The sequence below is a fragment of the Haliotis rubra genome, unplaced genomic scaffold, assembly GCF_003918875.1.
Source record: "Haliotis rubra isolate DU_JTF1 unplaced genomic scaffold, ASM391887v1 Scf730, whole genome shotgun sequence".
Classification (NCBI taxonomy): Eukaryota; Metazoa; Mollusca; class Gastropoda; order Lepetellida; family Haliotidae; genus Haliotis; species Haliotis rubra.
In genome coordinates this window covers 68208-90849 of record NW_025767447.1, presented here as the reverse complement: position 1 = coordinate 90849, position 22642 = coordinate 68208, and the positions used below count along the sequence as shown (strand labels likewise).

The 22642-nt window shown below is 38.9% G+C and overlaps 1 protein-coding gene across 3 annotated transcripts in view; it reads left to right on the top strand.

Annotated features, from left to right (window-relative positions):
- The window catches only part of LOC124259633 (cadherin-23-like), an 80162-nt gene extending 57928 nt beyond the window's left edge, over positions 1 to 22234 (top strand). For all 3 annotated transcript variants that reach the window (XM_046693802.1, XM_046693804.1, XM_046693801.1), the window contains exons 4-31: positions 1486 to 1557; positions 1901 to 2073; positions 2838 to 2888; positions 3454 to 3543; positions 3956 to 4045; positions 4201 to 4332; positions 4704 to 4835; positions 5548 to 5626; positions 5909 to 6027; positions 6346 to 6546; positions 7702 to 7863; positions 9714 to 9878; positions 10380 to 10444; positions 11499 to 11736; positions 12040 to 12285; positions 12475 to 12547; positions 12933 to 13387; positions 14910 to 15048; positions 15531 to 15734; positions 16572 to 16885; positions 17415 to 17945; positions 18196 to 18387; positions 19214 to 19454; positions 19918 to 20240; positions 20585 to 20833; positions 21375 to 21463; positions 21783 to 21870; positions 22167 to 22234. In XM_046693802.1, the coding sequence (XP_046549758.1) occupies positions 1486 to 1557; positions 1901 to 2073; positions 2838 to 2888; positions 3454 to 3543; positions 3956 to 4045; positions 4201 to 4332; positions 4704 to 4835; positions 5548 to 5626; positions 5909 to 6027; positions 6346 to 6546; positions 7702 to 7863; positions 9714 to 9878; positions 10380 to 10444; positions 11499 to 11736; positions 12040 to 12285; positions 12475 to 12547; positions 12933 to 13387; positions 14910 to 15048; positions 15531 to 15734; positions 16572 to 16885; positions 17415 to 17945; positions 18196 to 18387; positions 19214 to 19454; positions 19918 to 20240; positions 20585 to 20833; positions 21375 to 21463; positions 21783 to 21822 (4865 nt within the window). In that variant the 3' untranslated portion in view covers positions 21823 to 21870; positions 22167 to 22234. The remainder of the gene's footprint in view (positions 1 to 1485; positions 1558 to 1900; positions 2074 to 2837; positions 2889 to 3453; positions 3544 to 3955; positions 4046 to 4200; positions 4333 to 4703; positions 4836 to 5547; positions 5627 to 5908; positions 6028 to 6345; positions 6547 to 7701; positions 7864 to 9713; positions 9879 to 10379; positions 10445 to 11498; positions 11737 to 12039; positions 12286 to 12474; positions 12548 to 12932; positions 13388 to 14909; positions 15049 to 15530; positions 15735 to 16571; positions 16886 to 17414; positions 17946 to 18195; positions 18388 to 19213; positions 19455 to 19917; positions 20241 to 20584; positions 20834 to 21374; positions 21464 to 21782; positions 21871 to 22166) is intronic.
- The last annotated feature ends 408 nt before the right edge of the window (positions 22235 to 22642 follow it).

Below are 22642 nucleotides of genomic sequence, written 5' to 3'. Positions count from 1 at the left end.
TTCTGGCTTTGTGTTTCATTGAGAATAAATCATATTATATTTATATTATATATTATCAAAAATATTTAACTGTTCTATGTTTCAACAAAATAATTTTGCTATGATATTGTGTTTATGTTAATTAGTTTTCTATTTTGATAGATATGTAACAGTTTGCCCACCTGATCCTAAAGATATTTTTAAGTTGAACGTGTATCTGCATGTATGTATGTGATAGATTGCCCCTAGATAGTGATATACACTGTGTTTGTACAGTGATGAAACACTGGATACATCTGAATATATAATCACTTGAGTGAATGTTACTACTTTCAAGTGAAATAATAACAGATGTCAGAACTACTTTCCATCTGCCCGACAGATTTAGATCACTGAGAATACACACTGAATGAAAAATGAGTATTTTCAGGTTGAATACCAAGTTATGTCACAAAACATGATGGTTGATTAAAGTGTGAAATACAGTTGTAGTGATGTTCCTTGTGATTATTATACATGTGAGTATGTTAAGTGAAGAAACATGGAGGTTTCAGATCCATTAGACACACATTACTGAAAAGCAAATGGGATGTCATTTCTACAATATGACAAGACAGGTATTCTAAATAAAGTTATACCCCAAAAGATTATAGCGTCACTGTACTATCAGTATAAAGTATAAACTAAGCCATTTCAGTTAAATTTGTTTCAGTGACAGTTGTTGAGTTATCAGAATTCACATCAAATATAGACGCTTAACATGGTATCAATGTTGTTCAGGAAATGTCAACATACAAGAAACACTGTTCATGTGTGTTATTAAAAACATCTTGTCTGGAGGAACCTGGATTCCCAGATACTTCACAAGTGTGTGTGAGCTCTCATGCTTGTTGGTAAATGGATTTTCATAAATTTAGGCCAAGCTGTAACTATTCTTTTGTAATAGTTGTCAGTTGTATATTCTATTATTTAATGTAACATAAAGGGTTTGTATCATGAATTAACATCCTAGTTTTTGATGATTTTATGACTTACAAGCAGTCTGTAGTACCATGTCTCTATGGTTATGAACCACACCACACTGCTAGACCTTGTGAAATAGATCGCTTCAGAGTGTTTCGTGTACATTACACAGTCATGCATTTATGTGTCTACACTGGTAATTTGCCTGTGGCTGTGTAAAGTGAGAATTTGACTGTGAACAATGGGGAAAAAGCAACTTATTTTGAGTCAGATATTATCTTAGTTTTCTCCATGTGGAAATAAATGAATTGATTAAAAATAGTCAGTCAAAGTCAAAAGTCAAAAAGAAACCCATAAGACATGTTATTCCCCTCTGTCTTTTTTAAATTTCTCCATACAGTTTTCTTTCCATACAAACCTCAAGGATTTCTACTTTCACAAGGTTTATATCCAGTGTTCTTTTGTTGATGCTGATGTTGGTGAACTGGCAAATGTGAATGGTGAGATTACATGTCAGTAACAAATTATATTATTCTGTTTCAGTTGTCTCAAATGACCCTCCTCAGCTAAGAAATTTTGGGGGTGTTATGATATGGGCTGAAGACACTCCAATAGGTAAGAGAGTTGATGCAACTGATATGTAGGTAAGACAGTTTCTAGATATTGAGATGTATTGTTAAAGTGAGACTGGGCTGTGGTGTCCAGGGAGTAATTGGTGAAAGAAGACAAGACTGTTCATGTTTAGTGTAGGTGTAAGCATCCTGTGTGTCCATCATGGTTCCTCTGTACTTTGGGAATATGTACTCACAGATTAAGCAAGATGAATAATTTCAACTGGATGCTTTACAACCATCCAGACATTGGTGTTTAAATATTATATGCTTTTCAGTTAAGAATATTTTATTTATGTAAAGTTATTGTGATCTGATATTTGATGGTGATCATAATGGTGTTGTAGATACCGTCCTTGGCAACCTCACAGCGGTAGATTCTGATGGGCCAGAAGATCTGAAGTTCAAAACTTCAACAGAGGAAACCAAGTCGTTGGTGTCCCTAAACGCTCCGCGGAAACTAGATCCCAACACTTGGATAGTTGACATTCTCCTTAAAGCTGCACTAGATAGGGATTATGTGAGTTATTGTACTTTGATCACTTTATTCAGAATTGAAGGCCATGTGGCCAAGAGTACAACAGGTAATACAACATTGTCATGGTGTGTAGAGTTGAAATATAATTCATAATACAATTATTTTAACGTAGGTTTTGCTTCAGGAATATACATATTCCTTTAAGAACAGTGACACTGTGTATCTTCATAAAGGCTCGGAATTTGACAATTGAAGGTGGGCTGTAGAAATAGGCTGGAATACATTGGGATCTGCATCGGTTATAAAATGGACATACAATGGACAAACGTTGTTTTTTGTATATTCAAGTTATGTGATTGGCATTGGAATTTGATCAACATTCGCATAAGATCTTTGTTTAATGTGCCACAGGAATTATACAGTTCAGGTTCAAGGGATTATGTGAGTTATTGTGCTCAAGAATGTATAATGGAAAGCAATTCTTTGATTATGTCAAACCTCAAGCCCAAAATATACTCATGAAAATGAATTTGGGAACACATGAAAGTACAAATGTTCTTTTATTCTATTCCAGGTTTCTTCACAAGTTATGTATTGAACTGTGGGTGAAATTCTGGAAATAAATAAAGAAACACTTGTACTTTCATGTGTTCCCTTATTTCGTTTCCATGAGTATATATACTTTCAATATAGACAGAGGTACAGAAAGTTAGGGTTGTAGAGATTCAGGATGATTGAATTTAGTAAATTATGTTTGTGTTTTGTGTAAGTGTGTTCAAAGTAAAATCTGTTTTATTTGTTTTCAGGAACCTAGTGAAAGAAAACTATTTTTCTCAATAGATGATTCTACAAGTGAGGTAAAACCTTTTTTCATAATTAAACATTTATTTTTTGAATTAGTACTTCAAAATCTTCTCATGAGATGACAGAGAAGATTAACTTCAACTGGAGATGCTTCTTGTACATGTGAAAATAGTGACATGTTTGTTTCCTTTTCTGTTTGGAATGAAGTAATTATTCACCAGTCTGTTGTGTAAAAGTCATCAGTTAGATTTAGTTAAGTATGTTGCAGGTGCAGATCAGACCAAATTTTGGAGGCTTGATTGTGTTTGTAGGTGTTTGGGTCTAACACAGGCTGAAACACTTTCACCACATTGGGTGTCTCCTCGGGCAGGCAAAACACATTCAGCGCATACGTGTCCACTTGAGCAGGCGACTTTGTTCAAAATATGCCTGTGTTTTGAATTGGTCGGATGATCGGGAAATGTGACTGATCATGGATATTACAATCAAGTGCACACTGATGGATGGACCAGGCTAATGATCTAGCATACTGAACATGATGTGGGGTGTGGATTTTTGCACATTTTAAATATGCACCTTATTGTTATGTATCCATTACTTCAGATGATTTTGTTGTAGGTGCCGGCCCGATTAACGTTATTCATCAGGGACGTGAATGATGTCAGGCCTCAGTTTAAAGATATGCCATACAAAGCTACAATAAATGAGGTGAGGGGAACTACAGTTTAACAAGTCATTGCCATGGGGGTATTATGTTACTTAAGCAACATCCAAGAACACCAAAATAGGCTTCATCAATTGAAACCTGGAATAACGACATGACAAGCAAGTACTATCCCACAATCCTACAGTTTGTACATGTCTCAGTGTACATAACTGACCCATGAAGATCCAGGTTAGAATTGGTCTTCAGCAATCCGTGCTTGTCATTAACGGGATCGGGTGGTCAGGCTCGCTGACACATGCAATCATATCCCAACTGTGTAGATCGATGCTCACGATGTTGATCACTGGATTGTCTGGTCCAGACTCGATTATTTACAGACTGCTGCCATATAGCTGGCATATTGCTGACTGCGGCACTAAACAAACAAACTGTACATGTCTGTCTGTGTTCCAGAGTGAGGCTGCAGGATCAGTAGTTTTCACTGGGGTTAGCGCCACTGACCCTGACAATGGCAGAGGAGGAACCATACAGTATTCCATGGAGGTAAGACACGTTATTTACAGAGACGAAGCCCAGAATAAATAATGCACTTCTAATTTACCTATTTCAGTTTGTATCATTTCATGTTCATTATTACATATGTGTATAATTAATTGAGGAGTACTTGTTGTGACTCTATCCCCCTCCTGTCAATGTAGACTGACGCCCAGGCTGCAGATGAGGACTACCGTACCACCTTCCAGATTGACCAGTACTCTGGGGTCATCAAAATCACAAGGCCACTGGATTATGAGAAGCATAATTTCTACCAGTTCAAAATCAAAGCAGTTGTAAGTAGAAGAGAGGATTCAATGCAATAATTTGTATTCATCACTAAAAATACTAAACTGTGGTATATTTTCGGGTATCATAGACAAAATTAGTGTCAAAAGATTGTAAATGTAAATGAGCATCTGCAAATTGAATGAGAAGATACTATTCTATTATTCCTAAGTGTGAATATTTATTTATCATGTCAGATGTTTGTTGAGTTGTTGTTAGGGTACAAATTTTCTTTACTTGACCCAGTTTGTACATGAACATTAATGTATATGAATAACACTAAAATATATACTGAACACTCAAATATGGCATAAACATAAAGCACATGATGAACACCCAAGTATATCATGAATGCTAGAGTGTATCATGTGTTGTGCAGGATGGCTGGGGTTTGGAAGGAGAGCCAGCAGATTTTGTGGTGACTGTCCTGGATGTTCAAGACACACCACCATACTTCATCAATCTGCCATATAGCGGGGAGGACAGTCAGGTGGATGAAAATGTCACAGTGGTGAGTGTCTTTCAACAAACGTTACAGGAAGGAATTAGCATACAATATGTTTTTATGGATAACAACTTCTTTATTTTGTGAGTGGTGAGTTCCATATTGTCTCTCAACTTCTAAAAATGCCACTCAAACAAGGAATTAGCATGTCATTTTCTTCATCTTGTTAGTACCTGAACTACAAGGATCAATATAACAGATGTAGAATGTCAACATTGGACAATAACAAGTCTTGCTCATCAACAGATTCCATTTTTGTGTAAGAGGCAAAATATCTGGGGAAATTATTTGTGGATGGGTCACTGAAAATCAGTGATGACACCAGGTGTTCTTGAAAAGGGGAGCATGTGAGGAAACATTGCCGTACATGAATATTGAATATACCTACATACACAGTAACATTTCTCTGTGGCTATGATTGGTTAACTGGGGCAATGGTTTTCTGATTTGATCATTGCAACTGTACTGTTGGAAACTGTAGTTATTAACACGGCACTTTTACTGTGATGATTGTGCTAGAAGAGTCATCCTTCAGTTGTGTCATTAGCACAGAAAAAACATCACTGATAGGATGTAAATGTTAGACCCAAACATGGAGCCTAAATGTAGGGATTTTACTGTCTTTTCATTGATCTGGATTCTGAACCTGATATGATGCACAAATGTGTTCATCATGTTTGCTGTGACTATATGCTCCTGTACTTGTCTCTGAATCCAGGGCACAGCTATACTGCAAGTATCTGGTTTAGATGGAGACAGGGGAATTCCTAACAACCTCACATACAGATTTGTCAGTGGTGAGTAGCTCTTTTGTGTTTACAGAGTAGGCACATAATTAAGTATGAGTCATTAAAGTCACCCACTGAGGAAGTACACTCCTAGATGACAGCATTTCTGCTTCAAAATGGTGTACTTCCTGGAGAATTGTAACTTCTGTGTTTTTTGCTCTATTGTTTTCACAACATTTTTCGGCTAGCTCTTTCCTCTTCATCATGTGAGCATGCATTCATTCACCTGAAGAGGGATCTCTGTGGCCATCCATGGCTTACCTCAGAAACTGACTCTTGTCTTTTCTGCAGGTGACTTCCAGAACTTTGACCTGGATCCCCACTCTGGATGGATCACCGTAAAACACCCTTTGGACCGGGACTCTCAGAATGTGAGGAACAGAGGAGGGGTGTATGCCTTCTATGTGGAGGTAAGCAGTCACATATTTTTGGAAAGGCTTCATTTTCCGAATTATCTGTAATGAAGCTACATATTGCACCAGTTATTGGGTGTGTGGTTTCATTAACCATCAACATGAACAGTCACATTAGTTATCATGTCTTAAGGTCATTACTGCTGATGCAAATTAAAGGTTTACAGTAGAATAAATATCATTGATGAATAGTAATCTATTTGTTTGGCCACAGTTAATATTATAAATCATCTACTGCAGATTTGTCCTAAAGAGATTCCTTTGTAAGAACTAAGGTTGATTTGGGCTTTTAATGTGTAAACAATTCTACAACAGGCAGCAGAGGTGATTCCACCAGGACAGGTGAACACCAACCAGACGACGGAGACGACCCTTGTCACCATCACTGTGCGGGACGTCAATGACAATGACCCAGTGTTCAGCCAGCCCTCCTATAATGCCAGTATCTTGGAGAACATGCAGAACGTACCCATCACATTTCAGCAGGAAGTCATGAGAGTCTCCGATGCAGATGAGGTGTGTTGGTAGAACCCAGTATTGAAAATAGCACAATGGTTAACACACACAACATGAACAATGGTGAACACAAGTTTGACTTAACCCATGTTCAATTTTGGTTCATTTTAAAAGTATCTTTTAAGTAATCTGATACCTGAGTGATCAGTGTTTAAGATGGCTATTGAGCTCTAAGTGTAAAGGTTGGAAGACTTGAAGCAACACATCCTGACATGTCAAGATGGAATTCTCACTCTGCACATGACTTCTGGCCAGTTACAACTTCAGTGTAGTAAACCTCAGTGATATTGATGTCAGTGTTTTCTTGGATTAAACAGGATGGTGGGGTAACCTAATGGTTAAAGCGTTCGCTCATCACACCGAAGACTCGGGTTCGATTACCCACATGGGTATAAAGTGTGAAGCAAATTTCTTGTGTCCCCTGCCGTGATGTTGCTGGAATATTGCTGAAAGCGGTGTGAAACTAAACTCACTCACTCACTCTTGAAATTAAACACTTATTGGAATGGGTGAACATTTTCAAAAGGGATTCAGCAGACATACCATCATGACCTAGACTTAACTTTGTAAGTCTAATGTTGGTCATAATTATTGGAGTATTCATAATATTAAGTGTCTATAGTCTAGCAGCACAGTGTGTGCTCTTATACCATATACATCACATGTCCTTCATCCTTGTTCCACTCTTTTCATTGTATTTGCATGAACTGACTGACTGAGTATAGTTTTATGCCGCTTTTAGCAATATTCCAGAAATAACACAGCGGGGGACACCAGAAATGAGCTTCACACATTGTGCCCATGTGAGGGAATCGAACCAGTATTTCCATGAAATGCTTAGAAAGTACCAAAGTAGTATTTGTACTGCATAGTTCTTAAAGACATTCCTTCTTTTATCTTTATTCTAAAATTTTAAGACCCGTGAAGATCCGGGTTTAGAAGTGGTCTTCAGTAACCCATGCTTGTCGTAAGAGGTGACTAATGGGATCGGGTGGTCAGGTTCGCTGACTTGGTTGACATGTGTCATCATATCCCAATTGCGTAGTACAATGCTAATGATGTTGATCACTAGATTGTCTTGTCCAGACTTGATTATTTACAGACCACCACCATATAGCTGGAATATTCATGGAAAATATCTCTCTTTTGTTGCAGGGAACCAACAGCCACTTTGCCCTGTACATACAGAAGGATGGGCAGCCATACCAGGACTTCATGCCATTGCCCTTTGAGGTGTATTCGGAGTCCACTGTCCTCATCAAGGTGAACAACTCCCAGGAACTGGACTATGAGAAGAACCACCAGCTGGTGTTTCAGGTAGGGGCAGAGCCCACATGTACCCCTATCTCTCATACCTTAACATACTACTCTGGACATAGTTTGTGGAAGGGCACAGATGACCTTCATGCCTCACCATTTAGCTCTATCAGTTGGAATTTATTGCTTTTGCTGATGTAACGTAGGATTTAGCAAAGTGAGGTCAAATTGGGTTTTATTGTCTTTCTCAATGTTGTTGTAATTATATAGGGTGCTTGTGTCCATGCTTGTGTGCATATTTATGGGCCTGTTTGTACTAGTCCAGACTTATGCTAGTTCTATAGTGCTTGCCCACTGAGATTCAAGCCTACAGATCCTTGTTTTTATCCCCTTAATGTCAAGCTCCATCTTCTGGTATGATACGGTCAGGGGTTTGAGCCACCGACTGTCAGCTCTCCAGGCAGACATGTCCACCATGGAGGCAGTCCTCAAGGTTTATGTATTGACCATGTTATTTTACTCACAGGCTAATCATGCCTGACTTGACTTGGATAAGGAGGTCATGAGGTAGCACAGTGGGTGAAACACTTGTACATCAGGCCCCATGTGGTATGACTACAATAAGGCTGTATTAAACCATCCCCACCTCACTGGTGTAAATCAACATGTTTCTCATGGTCTAGTTATGGCTCCAGTAAGATTGAGAAAGGTTGATAAATACAAGAAACTGAGTTACTTGCAGGCTGGGGACATGATGGTGTGCTAGTAGATCAATAATAGCTGCTGATTAATGATTAAACAGGAATAACTGATATGTGACTTATGTTTTCCATTTACTAGCTCTCTTGTCATTAAGAAGGATGGTCATGTGACCTGAAGGTCATGTTTGCGTGGTACATAATTGTTTGTCCCTGTGTATGTGTGGTGATAATAGATGACGGATCTATATGTGACAACACGTGGTATTGATGATGGTGTTACTTAACTGTAGACATCAAAGGAAAGTATTGATCACCTGATGGCTTGTCAATAACTAGCGTCAGTGCTGCATAACCAGATATATGCTTTATATGTTTAGAACCTTAAGAACATTTGTCTGTTTCTGTGCCTCGAGTTAATGAACTCAATTGTTATAAGTGGGTCAGAAATAACTTCACAGACCGCTTGCATAACCATAGAGACATTAAACCTAAAGACAACAGAAACACAACGTCTGTGACATCATTCATAAACACATGACCTGTCCACCCAACTGGCAGTCAATCAAACTGTGGTGTGTTTTAATTGATTTTTCTGTTAATGAAAACATAAACAAGAAAGTTAATGTCTGCCAATTAAAAGCCACAAAATCACTTGCAATTTATTTTAGTTTTACCTAACTATTGCTGGCTGAATGACATCTTCATGTAACTGTTAAGAACATGTTTTCATGAGTGAGTTTAAATTTAGGTTGCTTTTAGCAATATTCCAGCAATATCACAGCAGGGGACACCAGAAATGGGCTTCACACATTGTACGTATGTGGGGAATCAAACCTGGATCTTTGGTGTGATGGGTGAACACTTTAACCAGTAGGCCACCCCACTGCCCCTATGTTTTCATGAGCTAACATCTTAACTTGTAGTGTTTACACTTTATCACCTTGAGAGCCTCAGATTGTTAGTTTGGTGGACTATTTCTACATTATGATTTCAGTATGTATAGTTGCAATAAGAGTTATCTGTTATGGATGTGGTGAGTTGCAGTGTTTTCTACTTGCTGACTGACTGGCATCATATCATAGTGATTGCATTGTTGATCTTCTCAACTGGACACTTTCAGCTGAAGCTGTCCCACTACAGAAATCCTTGTGCTAGCTACAGTGTAGAACAATTGACATCTACATATGTGATACGGTGTTTATTCCACAGGTGGTTGCTAGGGAGTTGGATACACAAGACATGCGATCCAGCACAGCAACTGTGACTGTCAACATTGAGGATATGAATGACAATGCTCCAGTGTTTGCCAACGACACCTATCTTGTGAGGCTGAAAGAGAATACCACCATTGAAACAAGTGTTGCTCTTATCAATGTAAGTCTGGGAGGTCTTTTATAGTTGATGTGAATGATATAGGTCAGTATAACATGAGGCTGGTACCTGGCAGGATGTTACCTTTTATATGCTGTTTACATGTACTTGTAAGTGACTGAGAGAACTAGAAAGAGATCATTCTGATTTTATACCATTTTTGGGATCAGCTCCACTTGAATGACTAATTAAGCATATTTTTTTCTTACACTATCAGAGATGGGATATTTTGTTCAAAGTGAAAAGTGATTTCATATCTTTGACAGAAACATGCTGAGTAATCAGTTTCATGTTACTATTTCTCTTGCACAATTCAACACATTTATGGGAAATTGCATGTCATACTTGTCATGAATGCTTGAGGACACGTGAAAATGTTGATATGGACTTGAAAAATATACATTAGTACTACATTTTGAAGTTATGCATTTTTCAGTGTATTGACAAATGTTCTGTCAATAGCCAGAGACTGATGACAATGTTGTTTGTATGTGTGTTTTGCAGGCTACTGATGAGGATTCAGGCATCTTTGGCACCGTGAGATACACAATCAGAGGGGGAAACAATAAGTGAGAAACATATATTATATCATTCAATTATAAGTGATATCTGTTCAGCTATGACAAGAAATATTGTGGATAAGAACATAGGTTTCAGTGCTACTCCTTGCCCTTTTGCTGAATTGATATTGCATCACATTTCACTTGGTCAAAAGGCAACATGTAGCAATGGAAACTTGGTATGCATAATGTAGAAGTCATTGTTCATAATATTCCTTGTCATTGTTATATCCAACTTCTTAATGCCATTAATGAGTCTAACGTTCAAATTATCGATTATGGTTTGATTGGTATGTACAATTTATCAGTGTAGAGTTAGTATCTGCCATACTTGGTTCCACTGGCTGTTGGCTGTAAACTGCTGGGCTAAAGAAAGTATTTGGTTATTAATCTTCTCACCAAAGTGGAAACCTTATACCATGTTTATGGACGTCAGTACAGACACAAGCTGACACACTGTTATATAACTTAATGCCTCAGTATTGAACACAGTGTTATTATATAGTCGAGATTGGACAATGAACTGTGCTTTTAGCAGAGATTTCTAATAGTTAAGTACTGATTTGCTACTTTTCATCTTTGTATAATGCAAGTGTAGCGGCCGTAAAATTTCTGAGTCCCGTGCTGGGATTCGAACCACGAACCTTCTATGCCGAAGTCGGATGCCTTGTCCACATGACCAAAGAGGTTTAACCCCTTTGGTCATGTGGACAAGCGTCCGACTTTGGATCAGAAGGTCCGTGGTTCGAATCTAAGCACGGGACTCAGAAATTTTATGGCCGCTACACAAGCATTATTTAAAGATGCTTCACAAGTTTCAGCTGTTTACACAATGTGAGTGTAAAGCCACTTGAGACATTCCATTGATATCATGGTGTGTTATCTTGTAGGTACATTTATAAACAATATCAGGATGAATCTGGGATTCCCAGATTAGTTTTCTGAAATACCTATGGGACACAGCTCTATGCAACAAATTGTATCACTTCAGGTCACTGAGCGAAACTGACAAGAGCCTTTGTAATGAATGTGATATATACAACTTATCTAACTTCATTTCCAGGTTTCGTATTGGCCTTGAATCAGGGGTCATCTATGTATCGGGTGACCTTGACCGTGAGACAACCGATGAATATTACCTGACAGCAGAGGCCAAAGATGGTGGTGGCCTGAGGACACCAGTGGAGGTGAAGGTCGTCATTGAGGACGTCAACGACAATGCTCCGATGTTCAGACGGCAAGCATATGAAGCCACTGTGAGAGAGCGTGATGCAGACTTCCTCAGGCCATTGATTGTGGAGGTGAGCGGAGATTCTGGTAGATGCGCAGAATTAAACTAATATTATGACTTTGGTTGAAATAAATATTGGGTATTATTGATCTTTTTTGAGTGTCAATAATTTTATGATGTGTTAATATGGAATAAAATTTCATCATCTTCAAATTCCCTAACATCATTGAGAGAATTATTTAAAACTCATTATTTAAAGAGTTTACTCTACAGTGAGTGGGTGCTTTTGCATATGAGACTCTATGCATCATTACATTGTAATGACCATTTCAAGCAGTTTAGAGAATTCTAAATAGAACTTATTCTTGATCAGGCTCTAGATGATGATGAAGCCTTGACCAACAACAGCGAGGTTCGGTACAGAATTGATAGTGTTCCAACTGGACTAGAGAGTAACTTCAGCATTGATCAAGTCACAGGCAGAATCTGGGTGCAAGATCCTCTGGACTATGAAAAACTTGACCCCATGTTGAAGGGCAAGGTCGCCATGCAGGTCATGGCCTATGACCTTGGGGAGCCACAACAGACCAGCACAGTTCGAGTTGATATCACAGTGGAGGTAACTACAAGTCAAATCTTGTAATTCTTTAGTTGCCAAATTAATTTTTTGATTACTTAGAATTCAGAGTATGGAAAGAATGTAGACTCACCACACGTCATACCATAGCATGTGACAGGAAAGATCTGTACATTATAATGTTTACTATTCTCACAAAGAATCTGAGGAAATCATTTCTTTTTTTTTCAGGATATGAACGACAATGCTCCAATATTTGAAGAGAACTATTACACTATTAGTGTGCCGGAAAACTCAACTCAAGGTCAGAGAATTTTTGAATGCACGTTTTGTTTCTGTAAGAAAATCCACTGAGGCAGCCAGAGGCGACCTAAACTTGCCTAATCATTCCAGACTTGATTTGGACTCCTTTTTAATCTGTTAATTGAAACAGTTAGTGTGTGATAAATATGTAAATGAAAGCCTCCTCTATATACGGACCCCTTTATCTATGCAAGAAGCAATCATTTCACATACTATGTAAGTTTCTAGTATTTGCATAAAGAGTGAGTGATTGCGTTCAAAGCAGTGTTAAGTGAAACTCACCCATGACATTGTATTATTCACATTCTTTCAGAAATCCAAGCACCACTAACGGGTATGAAGACAGATTCTGTTCGGGAACTAAGTATGAAATATTCCTGTTTCAGGTTCAGTCCTATTGAATGTAACAGCAACTGACATGGATATTGGGAGTCCCAACAATGAGTTCATCTATAGAATTGAAAACGGTGCCATGGATAAGTTCCGAATTGATTTCGAGACTGGTAGCATATATGTAGAAACAGGTGCTAAACTAGATCGAGAGGAAAAGAACGTCTACATAATGAATGTGTCAGCCATCGACAACGGCACCCCACCTAAGACTGGCAGGTGTGTTGTCATCATCAACCTAACAGATGTTAATGATAAATTACCTGTATTTACACCTGAAAGCCAGTCGAGGACCGTGATGGAGAATTTGAGTGTAGGAACAACTGTACTGACCTACAATGCTACAGATGCTGACATAGACAGTGTACTTGAGTACAGTGTGTTGAAGTCACTGACCAAGGCCTACAACGACCGCAACGATGAAGTGGATGTACAGACTAACAACATAACAGTGAGTTCTGTGTACTCTTGTTGCATACTCCTATAATCTCTGTTCCAGTCATATATTCAAAGAGGTGCCACATTAACATGATGACATTGACGCTTAAAGTATTTGTAATATAATATGTTTTCCCTGTGGAGATTCTTTCCATGAGAAGTTACGTCCTAGGTAAGGGATGGAAATGTTTTTTTCAAGGATATTATTTCCACAGGCAGTTTCTGGAATATTTAGGAACTATTTGACCTGGATACATTCATCATTTGCATACAACATATGGGGCAGTGAGATAGACTACAATTCGTTTGAGACAAAATGATACCGATGAATTTCAATCTAACACAAGAACAAATAGACACAAGAGAATCAAACCAATGCGGACTGCAACAAAAACAGCAGACCAACTTTGGAAAAAAAATCATAATTTGTCTCAAAAATAAAAAAGTTGTTTAAGAAACTGTCATAATTTATTTGTGCGTTTTCCAAGTTTGTTACAAGGACGCAGTGGCAACTAAAGGAACAGCCCGAAAAGCGAGATGCATTTGCATTAGTGACGTCAGAGACGTGTAATTACTGCTGATTGACAAAGTGAGAGAAAATGAAAGTCTATAATTTACAAAGTCTATGATTTCTTCAAGGATAAAAATGACAGGGGGTGACCCAAGTATGCAATTGCTAAGTACATACAGCACACTGCCTGTGCAGCTGGGGTACGTGTCATCTCGCCAGCTCAAAAATTTGTTGAGAACCCGTTAATGCACGTGCATCTCGCTATTTGCGCTGTTCCTTTAGTTGCCACTGCGCCCTTGTAACAAACTTGGAAAAGACACAACAGTGATGACAGTTTCTTAAACAACTTTTTTATTTTTGAGACACAAATTATGAATTTTTTTTCTAGAGTTGGTCTGTTGTTTTTGTTGCCATCCGCATTGGTTTGATTCTTTTGTGTCTATTTGTTTTTGTGTTAGATTGCAATTCATCAGTATCATTTTGTCTCAAACGGACTCTTATATGACAACACATATATAAAGCATTTGTCCTGTGAAGGCCTGTGTTTGATTCCCGGAATGGATACTATGTGTGAAGCTTATTCCTTGTGGTTAAACTTTGCTAAGATCATTTATAACTCCACTCTTTTACCAACATCATTACAGTAATTTGGTGAAATTGGGATGTACAGAGTGTAAACTGTTGTATGATCCTTGACTCTAACCCTGTTCAGTGACAAGTGAAATGGATGATGCAAGCCGTTACCTTGTATACCTGCACTTTAACATTAACATTAGTTGATTCAGATTGGGAACAGCGAGGGTTCAGATAAAGCACCATATAAGGATAGACATTTTTAGCATTCACCAAACTAGTCATTATGTTACTTCAGATTTCCAGAGACATTCTATTAAAAATTGCAATAAACTAGAATTAGTCTCTCACTGTGACAAGGAGTGTTGCCTGATTATGTCTGATTTATGATATTAAATTTGCTAATACTTTATTCATTAAGTGCCGTACACTGTACACTGTCTATGTTTAGGAGTATTTTGATGTGTTTCCCAACAATGGCACCGTGTATGTGGCCTCCCAACTGGACAGAGAGTCTGCGGAGAGAGTTGTCATCAAGATCCTAGTGCGAGACGTCAATGCATGGCAACCCGTGGATCAGACTGCCACAGGTAGAACATTGCACCCCAGTGTCATTCCTGAAGAGGGAATAAATCAATCATATTAACTCCTATCATGGAAATTAATTTGGAATCTTTGGACAAGTAGTTGTTATTTAATGGAGAATGGATGAGTCTTGACAATTTGTTCATGAGCTGATATATACATTGCCATAAAAATTTTAAAATCCTAAATTACAGTTTATGTGTGTAACTTATGTTCCTTTGCATATTCTGGTAAGAAATAAATTGCACATAACTACTCTTAACTGCAAAGTGATTCTGACAATCATTTCTGTTCTGCTTCAGTGAATGTTTCTTATCAACTGATAAAAATGTAGAAAGGCAATAAATGCAATAAATATAGTTGCTTGAGAAATAATTTTTCATATAAGTTAGGTCTTAGAAAGATCAAACGTTATAGAAGAGTGAAGCAGAATGAGTCCTGTTGAGTAATTACATCCAATGAACTATGGGTAATTTGTTTGTTCCAGCGACCTTGACAGTGACCTTGGAGGACTACAATGATAATCCCCCCTTGTTCCTCCCAACCCCTACATACAGTGCCAACATCTCGGAGGGCCAGGATGTCGACAGTGAGGCTCTGCGGGTGGAAACAGTTGACCCAGACAAGAACCAGCAGGTTACATACACCATTAATGACAGATTTGATGCCTTCAAGATAGATCCACGCACAGGTGAGACTCAAGACTTCTCTCTCTCACAATATGAAACATCATTACCAGAGAACCGTGATATCAGACTAAACAGATTCCATTGGGTGTCCAAACCAAAACATCTGTGAAATTGTGATTGGATAACTGAAATTCTGTGATGATACCAACGGTATATATTGTCACTGACAGGTCTTAAGACTAGATTGCGGGTTGCGGGTTCGATCCCCGGCTGCGTCATACCAAAAATACGTTAAAATATGGTACTTGTTGGTCCCTGCCTCGCGCTTGGCATTAATGGGTACAACAAGGACTGGTCGGCTCGGAGTCAGTATAATGTGTCTGAGTGGGATATTCATGCTTCACTGCGGCATGGTATCTCAGTGAGCAAGCACTATAAAACCAGCTTGTCTGGGCTAGTACAAATAGCCACACATACACATACACACGCATGCACCTCCTCATATGAGCGAAATGATCTCAAGCATGATGTTAAACCCAATTTCACCTCACCTCACCTTAAGACTATACAGCATAAAGTATGGGTACGTTGTCCAGCCATGAAACAGTGACATTCTCTGACGAAATTTTGATGCAAAATACTTTTACCCATGTTTGAATTGGTTCAGCTTTTTATATTATCTGTTGAGTGGACAATACCTCTGAATATAGGAAACTAACTTATGCATAAATATTCCTCAAACCTGGGCCATTATTTTCCCAGGTAATCAGGCAGCTGAATTAAAGCATTGTTTTAAGAGGGTTCCTGAAGACAAAAGCATACAGAGCAAATATCAGTTTTGATGATGTGTTGTCTATGTTCAAGCTATATGTCTCATAAGTCTTATATCCTTTGTTCAGGTATCATCCGTCTGAAGCAGAAGCTGGACCGAGAGGCAAGATCGTCACTGCAGTTCACTGTCATCGCCACAGACAACGGTGTTCCTGTTCAGAGCTCGTCAGCAGTGGTATTCGTGAATGTGTTGGACATGAATGACAACTCCCCAATCTTCGTGCCTCATAACCGCACCGTTCGTGTCTCGGAAGATGCAAATATTGGACATGTAGTGGTCACCCTTGATGCCGCGGATGCAGATATCGGAGACTTTGGAAAAGTCTTTTATTTGCTCGATGGGGTCAACAATGACGGAACATTTGTCATCAACAAGAGCAGTGTGAGTTAAGGTTAACTGAAAACATTAAGTTTAGTAGGAGGACATACGAGGGGCTAGTTCTCCATAGACATTCATCTTCACAACTAATGATCGACTGCTAGATTGACTGATATTGTGAACACAGGTAGTTTGGAGATCGAGATGAATTGTGAAAGGGAGGTGGTTTGTTGCATTCTCTTGCTCAGGCAGATGTTTCAACTGTTGTGCCAAAGTTCATAGTATAGAAATACATGTTGGTGTTACTTCCATTTAGTTTTACTGTAAACAATAAATAGTAATAAACCAGGAATACTGACTCAAGTATTTGCTGAACAAGGAGTTAGTGTTTGGATATGATCACCTTTGAAAACTCTCCCCTGGTTCCATACTGCTAAAATCTGTCATACTGCCCCTGTTCTGTGGATTATTGACAGTAAATCTGATTCATGTTTTTCATGCTATACAATAGTTGCTGTTATTTGGAGAGGGGTAAATATTTGGAAGACATGTTTGTTTGAATTTGTTTGATAGGTTGCTGTTTTGGTTTCAGGGCGAGATTACTGTAGACAAACCTCTTGACAGAGAATTCCAGGATGAGTATACACTGGTTGTGGTTGCCAGGGACAACCAGAAGGAACCACAAGACCAGAGATCAAATAGGACATCCATACTCATCCAAATAGAGGATGTCAATGATAATGCTCCACAATTTGCCGTCATTGGTTCACAAAGTATCCCAGAGTCGTCTCCCCTTGGCAGCAGTGTGTACCAGATTGTGGCGACCGACAGTGATGCTGGTGATAATGGAACTGTTGTGTACAGTCTTGGAGCTGATTCCAATGCTACAAACAACAGGAATGAGGACCTGTTTGGCATTAATGCTGTGACAGGTATCATCTCGGTCCAAGCTGACCTTCACAACACAGTGGGAGTGAGGTATGTTACAGTCAATGCCAGGGATATGGGGTCTCCACAACGCTCCAACTCCACAACTCTCTTCCTGGAAGTTCTTGATGTCAATGATGATGCTCCCCGATTTGTGGTTCCTGATCCAGACAATCCTGTAGTTCTTATTAAAGAGGTGAATGAAGTTTACATCCTCATTTTCATGAAACACATTTAATACTTCTGCATATGTTATTCAGCATATATGTTTCCACATAGATTTACCATGTAACATACTTCAGGCTGAAATACTTAAAAGCGTTAAATTAACTTGTAAGCAGATAATTTTGTGCATCAGCTTTCTAACTATTTTCTATACTAATATAGAGCAATTATGTATATTTCGGTATTGGAGCAGATCTCTAATCTGTCTATCTTCCTCTCAGGATCAGCCTGTTGGAACCCACATCATTACACTGCGAACGCGGGATGACGACTTCGGCCGTAACGGAGAAGTTGTGTATACACTGGTGGAGACTGAGTCGCGCCTGGACTGGCGGAAATTCCGTGTGGACAGGCTGACCGGCAACCTGACCAATAGGGAGGTGCTGGACAGGGAAACACATGAAAGCTACGAGGTGTGTATGTATGTCGGAGGTGTTTGGTGTTACCGGTATGAAATAACATTATATTATGTTTGGAAACTACTGTTATATTGTGTTTTTCTAAATCATGCATGTTTCATCTTATTAGAAAAGTTACATCAGTCACATGTTGAACTGAAATTCCGTTATCAGGAACACTTTTCCTAATATCAAAAACTACTCACAACCATCTTGAAGTATGTGGTGTCTATATATACCTGTTTGTATCAAATACAGCTTGTAAAAAATATAGTCATGCCACAATTTTTATACAGTGTTCATCTGTTATTGGTGTTAAAGTCAAAAGGTTGACCGATATCACTTGGGGATTTCCTCCCACGTCAGGCAGCAATGACCCACCTCTTCCTTGTGAATTGTCTCCCACTGAATGCATACCTCTATGCATGGATAGTGATTAGCATCACACACCATTCAGTTCAGGGTGTGACTGGTGTCAGTTGTCACCATTCAGTTCAGGGTGTGACTGGTGTCAGTTGTCACCATTCAGTTCAGGGTGTGACTGGTGTCAGTTGTCACCATTCAGTTCAGGGTGTGACTGGTGTCAGTTGTCACCATTCAGTTCAGGGTGTGACTGGTGTCAGTTGTCACCATTTCAGTGTCAGGTCACCATTCAGTTCAGGGACTGGTGTCAGTTGTCACCATTCAGTTCAGGGTATGACTGGTGTCAGTTGTCACCATTCAGTTCAGGGTGTGACTGGTGTCAGTTGTCACCATTCAGTTCAGGGTGTGACTGGTGTCAGTTTCTGTTGAGTACTAATGGCCTCCATGTCAGCTGATACATATTCTCCCTCTCAACCAGCTGCTGGTGCGTGCCACTGACCGAGGCGTCCCCAGGAACTACTCCACAGACCTCACTCTCACAGTGCGTGTCAAGGACGTGAATGATGAGAAACCCAAGTTTGATCGGAGTCTTTACCCGACACCCTACCCTGTTGCGGTGGCCGAGGAGAGTGATAGTGCTTGTGCTGCGGGAAGTGTAGGCATTGCAAAGGACAACGACATCAACTTCAACTTTACCATCATCTGTTACTACATTTTCGGTTAGTAATTTTCTGATTAATTAGTGTAAGGGAGGTGGAGGTGCAAGAGAGTCTTCATGGTGTTGTGGCACTGGAACATCACTTTAAATAATGACCCTAAAGTTATGACTCCTATTGAAAATGCCGGGAAGTGCTTGTTTAAAATGTGGTCTTTAATGATCCTTAGAATAAGATGATTATATCTCTGTTGTCGTTTTTGCTCTATAAAGTTGTAACGTTCAAGGTAAAGTTGGAACACAATAATGGTCTGGTGTACTACAAAGAACATTTACCTTTAAATAGTAGTCAACTTTTATATCAGTACTAACACAATGATGAGCTTATATAGTGAGAGGGTGTAATGTTTATGGTTTCACATTGATGTATTATATTGAAATGTGATGCCTTCATAGTGAGTATATGGAACCCTCGAGGAAATTGCAAGGGCCTTTTCTGTCTAACACTAACTCTTCCCTATTTACAGCTGAAGAAATCCAAGGAGCGTTCACCCTGAACAAGACTGGTGAGCTGTGCCTGAAGAAGAAACTGGACAGAGAAAGGTTGTCCTCAACCTCCCTGATAATCCAGGCTTCCCCCTTCTGTTATGCGGACATCGAACCCAAGACATTTGTGAGACCCGAGCCGGGTGAAGAGCCCCAGGGGTATGACAGCAGTGACTTGACATTGCTGTGGGTGAACGTGTCCATCACCGACATCAATGACAACCCACCACAGTTCAACAGGAAGGACATGGTGCTGGGTGTCACCAGGAGCACGCAGTTCGGACAGATGATATTTGAGCTGAAGGTGAGAAGCAAATGAGGGAGTGAAGTGATAGGAATGGTACAGATGAATTTCCAACAGGAAACCCTATTGCTACTTTCATTTTTCATGGACAAACTTGTTTTTGTGTGATAGGGATGTTGTCATCCACAGAAAACCAGTTGCTCATCAACCAAACAATTCAAGTGAGTTTGTAATAGCTCCTCAGCCTTGTAAGTAATTTATGTAATGATACAAGAACATGCATGAAAAGTCCACTTTATTGCCATAAAGACCCCTTCAACATTTATTAGTTTAGGTGTTTTGTTATGGAATGATGCAGTTATCTCCTTAGCAAGCATTGCTATAGTACACCTGTTTCCCTTCAGAATGAAGTGACTGACAAGGATTCTCGTGCGTGGGGAGTGAACAGATTTGACCTCTCTGGCAACATTGTCATCGAACGTGAGGATCTTCGTAATGAACTGGCTGAGATGGGAGTAGACAAACCATTCCTTCTCTTTCCAAATGGTTCACTGAAGACAAACACCTATTTCAAGCCGACCATGTTTGGCTCCTTCTTGCTGAATCTAGTGGTTTATGACAAGGGAGGTCTCAATGATTCAGCTCAGCTCAAGGTAAGGAGGCAGACTTGTGACAACATATTAAGATGGAATAATTCATATAGTGTGTTGGAGGTATGCCCCGGGATGAAGCATTTGTCACTTGAAAGAAACAAGTTGAAATTACTAATGATTGTGCAGGCAACATCTCATTATTTTTTCTATAACCAACCGTCGAGACATAAATTCTGTATGCTACTTCGCACAGAAAACATTGACTTGTTGTTTAAGCTAGCCCTTGTGTTGTACCACATACTTATGTTGAGAGAAAAAATGTAAATTGTGAATGGTTGTTTATGGATTTATTGATGTTCCTATAACTCGCGTATTTACAGGTTGCGCATAAATGCACTGCTATTATTGTACACATGTACTATTGGCCTCAGGGCCACATATACAAATAAATATGTCTGTCTGTGTCTGCAACATCTCATGTCTTATTTGTAATTTTGCTGCTTTATCAGTTCAGTGGGCTACTGTACCCTCGGATTATGTTGTTTATTTAAACAGGAGTAATAAACATGACATGTTTTCATTTGTCAATGTGCTGTTTCAGATATCCCTCATCAATGATGACCAAAGGCTGAAGGTTGTGTTCAGGAGAAGGCTGGAAGATGTCAGCTCAGTTAAAAACTATTTTACAGAGTGAGCTTATTTTTAGATTTAGAAATGATTGTTCGTGGGAATATTGCTTGTCTTTAATAATAATACCAATGCACATTTATAATGTGCCTGTATCCACACACTTGTGCTTATTGTGGCGAATTTATGTAACTTAAACACATACAGCAAAACCTCTCCAGCCTGAAGTTAATGGGACAAGCAACATATATATATACCTGGTATAGGTAGCTCAGACAAATGATGCAAATTGTACGCTATTGTACTGATTCATATTCAATAGATTTTGCTTCAGTAAAATGATAAGTAAGAAATTACATACAAACTTTATCTTACCTTTCAGGCGGTTACGGGAATATCACTGGTTACAGGATTGTAGTTGACAAAATCTCCACACATGAAAATGATGCTGGAAAACCAGAGATAGAAAAGTAAGTAATTAATGTTCATCATTACAACATGGAGTATACATGAGATGTGTTTCAGGTGACAGAGAAAATTGTAAAATATTCATGAGTTAAAACATGAAGAAAATAGAGTGCAAATAATGGTGTTATAAACTTGTGATGGTGGGTTGGGAAAGTGTGAATAAGGGAGATAACTCTTGTGTGTCTGCTATTCCCGATCTATACATAATTTTATGGTTTGATTATATTACTCATAAAGAAATCGGTTGAATTATAATGATTCAGTTGTTACCTATTAATTATGATTTCTTATCATTCAGGACTGACGTGTTGATACACGGAGAGGACCCTAAAACTGATAAAGTCATACCAGCTGAAGATCTACTCAAGTAAAGCATTTCATTTCTGTTGATGTCTATAAGAGATTTTGTGGATAACGTAAACGAGATGCCTATGCATAGACAATCATTTACCTCTATTCTCTTACCAACCCTGTGCACATTTGCATGTGAGATGTTTGAGATGAACAGTAGCATTGACTGTCACTGTAGGGAGGGAATTAACACAATCATTTAGCACATGTTTGACGTAGCTAAAGTTGCAGAAACATGGTTCTGGATCATATTTATTCATGAGATGCAACAATTACTGTTTCAGGTCCATAGATTTCAATGCAGAGCATATGATAGGAATTCTCAACGATTACAATATTGAGAGAATAGTGGTGAGTTTACAATTAATGTAAGAGATGAACTCAGGATAACCGATTGGAAAGCAGTAAGAACAGTTTGGTTGA